Source organism: Physeter macrocephalus, chromosome 2 (genome assembly GCF_002837175.3).
Source record: "Physeter macrocephalus isolate SW-GA chromosome 2, ASM283717v5, whole genome shotgun sequence".
Lineage (NCBI taxonomy): Eukaryota > Metazoa > Chordata > Mammalia > Artiodactyla > Physeteridae > Physeter > Physeter macrocephalus.
The window spans coordinates 110,033,794-110,045,874 of NC_041215.1; the positions used below are offsets into that span (position 1 = coordinate 110,033,794).

The 12,081-nt window shown below is 37.9% G+C and overlaps 1 protein-coding gene across 1 annotated transcript in view; it reads left to right on the plus strand.

Moving 5' to 3' along the window:
- Positions 1 to 12,081, plus strand: part of ADAM23 (ADAM metallopeptidase domain 23) — a 160,896-nt gene that overhangs the window by 128,260 nt on the left and 20,555 nt on the right. Inside the window, exons 19-24 of the mRNA XM_024124688.1 lie at positions 2,296 to 2,346; positions 2,986 to 3,049; positions 4,327 to 4,432; positions 7,442 to 7,561; positions 9,127 to 9,295; positions 11,275 to 11,386. Coding sequence (XP_023980456.1) covers positions 2,296 to 2,346; positions 2,986 to 3,049; positions 4,327 to 4,432; positions 7,442 to 7,561; positions 9,127 to 9,295; positions 11,275 to 11,386 — 622 coding nt within the window. The remainder of the gene's footprint in view (positions 1 to 2,295; positions 2,347 to 2,985; positions 3,050 to 4,326; positions 4,433 to 7,441; positions 7,562 to 9,126; positions 9,296 to 11,274; positions 11,387 to 12,081) is intronic.

A 12,081-nucleotide genomic window follows, 5' to 3' on the forward strand; every position in this document is an offset into this window, starting at 1 on the left:
ATTAGAAATCTTCTTCCGTGTAGCTGTGACAGTTTATAACAAGAGCTTTTTTTTTCTAATTAGTGACTTCTACTACTTTTTTCCTCTTGAAACATCGCAAAAGTCAAATATGAAAATTGTTTAGCCCCTGATGTACCTATTCTAGTAGCAACATTTCTTTTGCATTTTTGTCCAGTGTGGTTGTGTTCATCTTGGAGAAAGTGAATAATTAATGTGGTGTTTTGAGTGGATTTGGATGAAAGAGGCCCAGGGATCTCTGTTTTTGGGGCATTTGGTCCAGTAAACCAACTTCTCATGCTGATAATTACATCTTTTGAAGAGTTACCATTAGGTTGAATGAAAGCTTGTATGAGAGTCAGTTGTTCTTTAGAAAGATGTAGAACCAAAGCATTTAATCTCAATGTGTTCCTTCATAAGTTACTGCTTCTTCGCACTTCTAAATTAGTTCTGTTACCTTTCTGTAGTGACCATGATAAACACCTTGGTGTTGCAGAATAGAATAACTTAATTGTATCTGTGTGGGTCATTTATTTATTTTCTCAGTCAGTCAATAGTCATTGAGCACCATCTCAATAATAATTGAGCCAGTTTTGTTCTAGGTGCTGGGGAGGCAGCAGGGACAGAAAATCCATGCCTGCATGGTGCTCGCATTAGGATGCAGACAAAAGACAAGCAAACGCATAAAATATACGGATCCTCAGTTGGTGATACATGTTATGGAGAAGAAAAAAAATAGGGAATGGGGAACAGAGGATGCCAGCATGGGGAAGGAGGTTACGGTTTTGAAGAGCATGGTTAGAGAAGGCTTCTCTGAGATGCTGATATTTGAGCAACGTCCTAAAGAAGGTGAGAGAGCAAACCAGGCAGAAATCTGGGGGAAAGATTGGAGGAAGAGCAAGGACAAAGGCCGTGGGGTGGCAGCATGGCTGGTACATTCACGTAGAGTCAGGTATTTATGGCAGAGAGTAGGAATGAGGTCAGAGAGATGAAGATGAGGATGGGGCCGGCATAGGAGCAGATCATGATGAACTTGGAAGGCCAGTGAGTAGATGGGGAAGCCATCAACAGAGGAGCAACATGAGGTGGTTTAGGTTTTTCAAGGGACACTCTGGTAGCTCTATAGCCTATATGGAGAGTAGAGTGGAAGCAGGGGAATCAGTGGGAGGCTGTTGCATGATCAGAGAGATGAGAGATGGTGCTGGGAGATGGTGGTGGTGTGGACCCGGCATTAGCGGTGGCAATGGAGAAAAGTCAGATTGCAATTATATTTTAAAGGTAGAAGCTACCAAGATTTGTTGATGGAATAGAAGGAGAGTGTGAGAAAAAGAGAGGAACATAGGATGACTCCATGGTTTTGGCCTTGAATAGTTGGAAGAGTGGGACTGTCATTTACTGAGAAGGTGAAAACTAAGGGAGGACCTCAGTGGGTATTGCTATGTTTCTTATTCACTTGCCACACCCATGTATTTTTTTTTCCTTTTTGTATTTGTTTTGAATGCTGTAGCAGAGCCTTGACTTAATTTTTTTAGGTCTCTTAAATGTGGTAAATGAGACGTACAGAAAGTAAAAATTTTAATTTACTCAGGGTAATGTTGGGGGAAAATGAAATTTTCCTTATTTTTACTTATAAAAAATGATTTGATAAATAGACCTGGAAAAAGAAAGAACTGTCACATCATGATTGTTCTAGTAACAAATCTGTAGTTCAAGAGGTCAGAAATGTAATGGAGATACAGCACTTATATTGAGTTGAAGGACAGTGTATTTCTTCTTTCTCAGTAATGTGGCCTAGAGGTGAGTGTCATGGGTGTCACATGCAAATTTGACATTTTCACAGGGCTGAGTGAAGTCTTGTAAATTAGTTCCTGAACGTGTCCACTCCTGCATAACAAGATGATTTGTTCCCTTCATTATCCATTTTAATCCCTTCTACTTTTAACTCCCCAGGCAAGTGAACGTAATTTATTATTTTAGCCCATCTCATGGAAAACAGAGAAACATAAAAAGCACCCACTGCATGGACCTAATTGATTGATTCATTTTTACCAATAATTGCAGAATAAATTTAGATAACCTACTCAAAGAGTTACTCATGTTTTCCTAATTATAGAGTCACCATGCTTGCATTTTAAAAATACTTTTTATAACTTTTACTGATATGAATGATCTGCAGCACACAATTCACTAGTAATAATAAAATCATGCTTACATTTTTTTTGCATTTTAATATATTGTACACATAATCTGAAGATACTTCACATGCTGAATGTTTACTAAAAAGGTTATATTTTTCAGTGCCCACCAAATCTTCATAAGCAAGATGGATATGCATGCAATCAAAATCAGGTATGCTGGGCTCTAGGTTTTAAATGGGACTTTATAAAAAGATTAGATTTCAAGGTGTTTTTTTTGATAAATGTAGTTTTGATGGGGAATTGCAATTCAAACAACAGTAAATTATTGCAGTGGTCTTCTAATTCAGAGTTGCTTTATGTCATATAAAATACAAATATGTTATATTTATCTCTGGGTACAAACTGTCCAGATTGAGGGTGAGGAAAAAAATGTAATGGCTGAAGCATTAGAAATCTAATTTATTGAGTTGTGACTATCTTTTAATCATTTCAGCCTGTCTCTGATGGGAAAATATGGTAATCTGTTGTAATGTGGTGGTTTTTTTTTTTTTCCTGAAGCTATGTTATAACCTAACCATTCACATGCAAAAAAAGCTAAAAATCATATTGGCATCACCCAAAGAAATGTCTCAATTTTTTTCCATAAAATTAAAAAATTTGGACAGTTAGTTGGATTCTTATGCTTCTCTTAAGATGTTTATGGTTTTTATTTTCACTGTGAAAGTATTAGTGTACCGAATGAAAAAGGAAACAATTTTGTCTGAAACAATGAAAAGGAGACCTTGCAGTGAGAGTCTGGGGGAAAATGGAACTGGCTGCATGTGCCTCATAACATATGTTCTGTCCTCAGGGCCGCTGCTACAACGGGGAGTGCAAGACACGGGATAACCAGTGTCAGTACATCTGGGGAACAAGTAGGTCATGTTTCCTGCTTGCTGGTCACACACAGGTTTCTCTTAATATTCTTCACTGCCAGTCTTGCTGAAAGAGATATACAGCTTAGGGTGATTAAAAAACAAACAAGCAAACAAACAACTAGAAAAGGCTGAAGAGAATGGTGAATCTTAGTCACAAAACCACAGCAAACAACTGCTAATGTTGGGGACTTGTCATCTGAACCAAAAAGTGCCAATCAGTGATTGTGGCTGTGACAGAAGGGATGCTACACCCACCTGCAAAGACTGGGTTGAGTGCAGTGGTCATGCTTATTATCCAGCCACTTGGCTGATTTTCTTTGTACCTTGGATTTAACATTCACCCCCTCAAGTTAGCTTTCTGTTCTTTTACCCCAGGATAGAACCAGACTTTTGTTATTGTTTTTTTAAATTCTATAATTGATGATCTCAGTTTGAAGTGAAGAAACACAAGTACTTCGTGAGACGCAGATAGATAGAGATTCGGGTACATGGTCATGCTTCTCAGTACCTTCCCTACATGTCAGTACACATATTCTCTTCCTGACATTTGCAGTGCCTCGCCAGTGAACTTCAGTTCATGAGGGCCAGGCTGGAAGAGAGAGAAATGGCTCTGCCTTGCTGGCAGAGGCTGGGTCACCCACCAGGAAAGGAAAGCGCACAAAAGGAGACTAGGACCCATGCACGAGTGATTTCAGTGTTTGGCAAATGTCATTTAACTGAAAGATTTACTTTCAGTGCTTCAGTTTTGACAAGGGAAAGATAATGGAGGCATTTTTGTCTTTTAAAAAGGTTTAAATATCAAAATCCATGTGCCAATGTAAAATCTCAATGAGCTCAGACTTTATCATGCCTACTGATATTAATAGAAAGCAGGATTAGGAATGATATATGTTTTCTCTGTGTCACTTCACTAGTTCCTGCTGATGATTAATCCTACGTCTCACCCTCAAACCCCCCAACAAGAATTGGGAATAAATTTGTCTCCCAAGTTAAAAAGAATGGTGTGTTGGAGCTGTCCTGTCTTAGCTTATAAGAGCCATTGGTTAAATTTTCAGGAATTTTAGAAGCCAGTTGACATCATATTCTTAGTTTGAAATTAGCCATGTATTACACCATGGAAATTTACACCATGGAAATTGGCAAGTGCTACAAATTAGGAATTTTTTTTTCCTTTTTCTGAAACACCAGTTATTAAAATATTTGCTGGGACACTACCAGTTATGGATAGCAAAGAGAACTAAAATTAATTCTCTTTTCTTGCTCATCTCCAAAAGAGGCTTCGGGGTCTGACAAATTCTGTTATGAAAAACTGAATACAGAAGGCACAGAGAAAGGCAACTGCGGGAAGGATGGAGACCGATGGATCCAGTGCAGCAAACAGTGAGTGGTCAGCTCTGGGAGCATAGTGAGTGGACTTGGAAACCCTGGTCCAAATGTAAAATGAGCACAAAATAAATGTTACTGATTTTTAAATAAATATTCGACTACTTAAACTTTTAAAGTATGGATTTTAAAAATACATTAGTATAGCTAGAGGCAAATGGCTATGAACTAAACTATTTCTATGGTACAGACTCACACCATTTCTGTAAAATTCAGAAAAGTTCTTGCATGCTGTATTTTACTTGAAGCTTGTTTTGAAGAGATACTTTGCCAAGGTATTTTAAATTAATAGTGGGTTTTAATTCTCTACTTTTGCTAGCAGAAAAGGCCTATGAATGTACTAGTATACACGGAATTCTACAAGCAAAAGATATAGACTGTATATATAATTTGAGGGACCATTTAAAGTGAAGTAATATATATACTTAATTATTTCTCGAACGTTACACCATTTGATTTAATTAAACATCTAATGTCTATATTAGAGTTTTGTTTTCCCTTCTAAAAAGTAGCTAGTCAGTGCATATTGGAGGCATCTTTACTCAGGAAATGAGATACTTTCAGAGCACGTTGGTAATATTTTCCCGTGATTTGGTGAGGAAAGTTAAAATCGTGATTTAATAGTTTATTAAGGTTAACTCAATGACTTGGATCTATGGGACCACTAAGTGATACACCAAAGCTCCTCCGTTCTCCTTCCATAACAGTGAGGATTCTTCTCCCATTTTGAAGCAGAGCGAGGATTTAAGGGAAGTTTTATTCCTCTAGTTAATGGTCTCTAACGTACTTTAGGAAACTTTGCCATTCTATGTAGTCTTTGATGGTAGATGAGGCCTTAGGAGGCAACAAATCTTGGACTTTAAAACTTTCTTTAAAGTTAAACCAAAATAACGGAACAGAACTTCCCATCTGATGTCTCATGAGTGAATTATGGATGTTCTGAGCTGTTCACTCCTCGAGGTGCCAGGGAGGAAGTGGGGACTAAAATAGTCAAAATCCATGGGGTTGGACGCCTCTGGATTTGATTAGCTTCATTCATTAAATCAATGTCATAGACAAATCTGATCATTTCTCTGTGCCTCTGTGACTTCAAAAAGTTGGGAGGCATTGTATCAGATCATTGTAGAAGATAGCTTTTGAATATGTGGCAGTAGAATAGCCAACCACCAATGAGTTAAAGAAAATAAATGCCTGTTTTTTTAAACTTTAAAAAACTGGGAAATATAACAGAGAAAAGTGATTAATATACAAATATACATTTTGCAAAATAAATGCGAAGTGAACTCTCATGTAACCCCTATGTGGATCAAGAAGTAGAACATTCCAGAAATGTATTCTTCCCCCTCACAGTGCCTGTGTCTCTCTGCTGGAGGTATTGTCATCCTGACTTTTCTGGCAATTGCTTTCTTTCTTTTCTTTAGAGATTTACTGCCCAAGTTTTCAGCCCTAAACAGTATATTTTGCCTAAAGTTTTGGTAACTTTATATAAAAGGAATCATATCTCAGGTATTATTTTGCATTTTGCTTCTTAAGTTCATTATTTTAAGAGTTTTCCATGGTATGTGTAGCTGTTGGTTCATATTTATTGTTCATTTGTTTCATTTTCATTCATATTTATATATCTTGATTTGTTTTTTCCATTCTATGTTTTATTATTATTTATTTATTTATTTTTATTGTGTTGGGTCTTAGTTTCTGTGCGTGGGCTTCTAGCTGCGGTAAGCGGGGTCCACTCTTCATCACGGTGCGCGGGCCTCTCACTGTCGCGGCCTCACTTGTTGCGGAGCACAGGCTCCAGACGCGCAGGCCCAGTAGTTGTGGTTCACGGGCCTAGTTGCTCCGCGGCATGTGGGATCTTCCCAGACCAGGGCTCGAACCCGTGTCCGCTGCATTGGCAGGCAGATTCTCAACCACTGCGCCACCAGGGAAGCCCTGTTTCTCCATTCTATGTTGATAGACATTTAGATTGTTTCCATGTTTTGGCTATTAGGAACCATGCTGCTGTGAACATTCCGATACATGTAACTTAGCACACATTTGCACATACTTTTCTAAGGCCTTTCCTGGAAGAAAAATTGCTAAGTCATAGGGGACGTATATTTTCAGTGCTACCAGATGATGTGACACTGTTTTCTAAAATGGTACTAGTAAACCCTATCATCGAGAATTTGTATATGAGAATTTTGTTGTACTGCATTCTCACCAATACTTGGTATTATCAGACATTTTACTTTTATATATTCTGCTGGGTGTGAACTGCTGTATTATTGTGGTTTTAATTTGTATTTTCCTGATTACATATGGAAGTTAGTACATTTTCGTGCATTTCTTGGACACGGATGTCCTTTTTTGTGACGTGCCACTTTAATTCTTTGCACATTTTTTAAGGAGTTCATTGTTTACTTTGCTGGAGGTAGGTGCCCTCATGGTGGGTGAGTCGTTTAACAATGTCGCCAAGGACCCAGATGATCTCTGCCCCTCTTCTTTGTAATGCTCAGCATGTTCAATTTGTGTCTTTACATTTGTGAATTCACGATTGCAGGGCGAATGCACAGGCTTCACACTCAAAGGCAGGAAGCAGGGGTAGGAGCAAAAGGTCTTCTCCCTGTCAGGCTCTAACCTTTTATCCAGAGCACAGAATTCTCCCCAGCAATCCCTAGCTGGCTTTTCCTCACATCTCAAAACCCAGGGGTCGCTCTTAGCTCCAGGAGGGTGGGAAGGAGGGATGGCTAGGAAAGTGGGTGTAGCAAATGGAGGTGCCATGATGAACTCAGACACCAGTCATGAGCCATCTCTCAGGGCTGGGCACTTTGCTACCCCGAAGAAACTGTGATCCTGTTAGCAAGGAAGGAGGGAGTCTTTGCCAACCAACAATATCTGAACAAATGCTTTTATTTAGAAGAAAAGGGAATATTTCCCATTTTAAAATATTTGTAGACTGAATAGTTTCAATTTTTTCAGTTTGATTCCTCCTGTCTTGTTTTTTTTTTTTTTTAATATGTTCAGCGATGTGTTCTGTGGATTTTTACTCTGTACCAATCTTACTCGAGCTCCACGAATTGGTCAACTTCAGGGTGAGATCATCCCAACTTCCTTTTACCACCAAGGCCGGGTGATTGATTGCAGGTAACACATTAAATGTTGGAAAACCTAATGAATTGCGAGAATTACAAATTTAGAAAAATCAAGGGAAATGGTAACTTAGATTTTATTATCACCTTGCATGTTGAAAGTCATTTAAAAAACAAAGTTATATACTGATTTGCAAATTATATTTGCTTAAAAATTATACCAGTTATTAGTAGGGAGACAGTCCTTGTAATTATAATCTTAAAGTAGAATTTTATGGTATTCATTTTGACACATGATTAAAGTTTTGAGCATTGAAATATGTCACTCTCTGAACACTGTGTGTTTTATTTTTTGTGACAAAAACTAAAGAATTTAAGCTATACTCTATGTAGCATGTGTCTGGTTTAGAAGATGGCTTAATTAATGCCTAATCACATATAGAAAATATACACTAAAATATTATTTACAGCTGTAGTCAGACATTTGATGTCCAGTTATCTGTGAATACAAGGCACAGAAGATATGAGGCTTATTTTTGAACACTGGGAGTCATATTATATTTTAAATAACTATTGTTCCCGTTAAAGTAGTCGTAATTCTAAGATGCTATGCCCTCATTCAGATGATAACTGTCGTTGCCCAAAACACTTTTGGGATTTCCCCCTACAGAATTGCCTTCAGGGTCTGCAATGTTTATCCCCAGTATTCCCCAAACAGCAAACCTTGATCTTATATGAGTGAATGCAAGATTTGGAACCATCCCCAAGTAATTTTGAATAGAATTTAGTAAACTGATTGGGTAACCAAATTGGATATTGCTGTCTTGGTCAAATGGTTGCTGATTTTCTGTCTTTTAAATGGCTCTAAAGGCTATTCTAACAGTGTCTTAGACAATAAGATCCTTCCTGGAATAAATCTGTAGTTCTCAGATCTAGTTACTTTGATGCACAGAAGCTTCCTTTGAATGTGTAAATTTTTGCACGTCTTTAGATACAACAACCTTGTTAAATTATATTGTTTTATTCTAAACTAGTATATTTTAAAAATATTCAGCAAGGTACTTAATTAGTATTTATAACATTGATTATTATTCAAATTCAAGCTGTCCTTCATTTTGAGGTTTTAGAATTATATGTATCCATAGAGAGGAACCGGCTTATTTTTTTCAGTCATGAATAGTCCAATCCTCTAAAGTAATAATTTAAAAAATATTTTCATTTGCTATTTGTGCTCAACATCTATCTGCCTTTTTGCATCATGAAATAGCTGAAAGTCTTGAAGAGCTAATGATAAGATTGCTGTCTTGTTCTTATGCACACCTCTCCCCTAGTTTTAATGTTAGTCTTGAAAACAAGGGAAGATTTAGAACACACTTTGTGCAAATGACATTTTCTTTGTTCTGATGAACTGCAGTGTAATAATGATAGTGAAAGACAGTTTCTTTTATTTAGGGGAGGTGGGGAAAGGGGGGAGAGAAAGAGAAAAGTGGAGAACTGCTAGAAGAAATCTGTGGCCTCTGACAGCCTCTTCAGTTTCCTAAAGAGCAAACCTCATTCATGTTGATGTTGTATTTCTAAGTCTGGTGCTAATGGTTGTATTGACTATTTTTCTCTTTTTAGTGGTGCTCATGTGGTTTTAGATGATGATACAGATGTGGGCTACGTAGAAGATGGAACACCATGTGGCCCATCTATGATGTGTTTAGATCGGAAGTGCCTACAGATTCAGGCCCTAAATATGAGCAGCTGCCCTCTCGATTCCAAGGGTAAAGTCTGTTCTGGCCATGGGGTAAGTAGGCATCAGTGTCCAGCCCAAATCTGAAGTTGGAGGATACCAAACATTGTCTGGCATCCTCCAGCTTCACAGTGGTTGGACTTCCAGTTCAGCCGTTCTCCTTCCGTGACTGTTGTTAATATCTATGCACTGACTATGATTATTTCCTTAGTATCCTTATCTGCTAAGAATAACTCCTATATGTGTTGATATGGTTTTATTTTTGTTGTTCCTTTTACCACTGGCTATTTGTATTCACTGCAGTCTCTAGAGATAGCTTGGCATCCAAGGAGTGGGAAGAAAATTGATGTGGTTCCTAAATAAACTGTAGACCCCATGTGACTGCTTTGTACCATTCACAATAATTTACACCCTCTCAGTAATTGCCTTCCGGCTCCTCAACATGCATACTGAGTATCTGTGTGTGCAAGATCACACTAGACTAGAGGTTGGATCACTGATATAATTCACGTGTTTAAAGGTGTACGGTTATGCTTGGACCATTGGCAGCCAAAGAGAAGGTGTACTCTACTCACAACTGCATGTAGCTTTAATTCTATGCACAAAGTGTTTGGGCAGATGCTTCCTGGCAAATCGAGGTTTAATACCTAAAAGAACATTTTAATAATTATTTAAATGGGGTTTAGTAAAAGAAAAGTAGTTCAGAATTTAAACAGCCTTCTGAAATGGAAAAAACAGACAGGAAGAAACTCAGAGTGATCATCTCAAAGGAAGACGCTGCAATGAAGGTAAAAATAATCCAAAATATAGATAGCTAAACAGGTGGTATGTCGTAGAACAAGGTAGAAAGGTATAAGAAGCTTATGCCCAATGACTATGATTTCATGTTTGGTTGAAATCATAGGCTCACTGGGAGGCAGTACAGCCTAGTGATCAAGAGCATGGATTTTGTGGCTAGAAAGGATTCTGGGTTTGAATCCTGGCTCTGCTTCTTTCTATCCCAGTGACTTTGGGCAAGTCACTCAACCTCTCTCAGCCATCAGCATGCTAGTGTGAGTATTAAATGAGATGCTATACACAAAGCGCTGAGCATAAGTACCCAGCACATAGTAAATGTAGTAAATATTCAACAATTGCTATGGTAAAGTAAAAGCACTGGGCAGACCTCTCAGTTATTCAGTTATTGTTCTGAAAGCATTATAAAATTTAATGCATTAAAAAGGCCCATGAGTCTCCACTACCCCTCCCACTTTTTCATCTTGTTAAAAAAAGGGTTAAATTCAGCCTGTTAATCATAATCATGGTGTTACGTCATTTCAGATTAAAAAGCTCTTATACCAATAAGCCTAAATGCGATTTTATCATCTCTAAATAATCTATCTCCGAATGTATTTCACAGGCAGATGAGGATTTAACCTACTCTGTCTCTAGTTTGTGGATGGTTATTTATTTCATCTAAATTACACATCCATTCCAGACCCCAGAGGAAGAGAAAGGGACAAAGATCGCTCTAGGAGGGTCTTCAGCCTGGCTGACTGAGAGAGGAGTGATACCACGGGGAGGCAGGGAAGGTGGGAGGGTGTGTGTTTGGCTGGCAGAGTGCCACCTAATGACTTTTGTGTTGAGCATGGTGAGATAATGCAGTGCATTGGTGATTTATGCCTCCAGGTATTTAATCTCTGGCAATGCCTCTTAAACCCAGTATCGCTTAATTTCTTGAATTAAGCATATATGTTTCTACATTGTCAGACATTTGTGTGCTTAAATAATATCAACACGAGTAATTAACATTTAATTTAAAAATTTCTTCCTTTTATTCTTGATTTTTCTATAATTAACTGACAAAAACATCATCCAACTATTGGATCTACACATTGTTTCCCCTTGTCTAGTATTCAAAACCATGGGAGAGTTTTAAAAACTCCCAATGGGTTTTAAAGCCTCTGCCTTGTTCCATGTCCCTTTTACATTTATCACCATTATTCCACCAAGTGCAGTGAAAATGGCGCATCTCTGTTCTTTGTTCTTCACAGGTGTGTAGTAATGAAGCCACCTGCATCTGTGATTTCACCTGGGCAGGGACAGACTGCAGTATCCGGGATCCAGTTAGGAGCCTGCACCCCCCGAAGGACGAAGGACCCAAGGGTTTGTGTGATTTCGGTTTCAATTCCTTGCATACTGAATTCATTGTACTCTTCCAATGGTGCCAGTATAACAACTTCATAGATTTGACAGGAGACACATAAGAATATCTCTTTTTGCCATTAAAATGTATGATTCATATTACTGCAGAATTAAGGGTTCTTGTAGTATAACATTGAAAAAAGTGTTTAAGTTACCCCTTAGCCTAGAACTGAGATTGGGAAGAAGTAAATATACCGATTTCCTTTCTTTCCTTTAAACCTCATTCTTCTTCCATAATCACAAATGTTAATCATTCTATAGTTTGTCTAAGCTATGCCAGTTTTTTAATAGATAAACTCTTTTTCACTGACATGAGACTCTGGTCATTCCTCACTACTTGAGTCCTTCCAGAAGGAAGTTGTAGTCTTCCATGCTCTGTTTAAGCACACTTTTGATTAGGAAGAAATTGGAATACTTCACAGACCTTTAATACTTCAAAGAGAAAACGTGAACGATCTGGACCTTTGTTTTAACCAGCCATTAAAAGGAGTTTAGAGTTAGAAGGAGTCTCAGTGGCCATCTAGAACCACCCTCATTTTTTTTTTTTACATCTTTATTGGAGTATAATTGCTTTACAATGGTGTGTTAGTTTCTGCTTTATAACAAAGTGAATCAGCTATACATATACATATATCCCCATATCCCCTCCCTCTTGC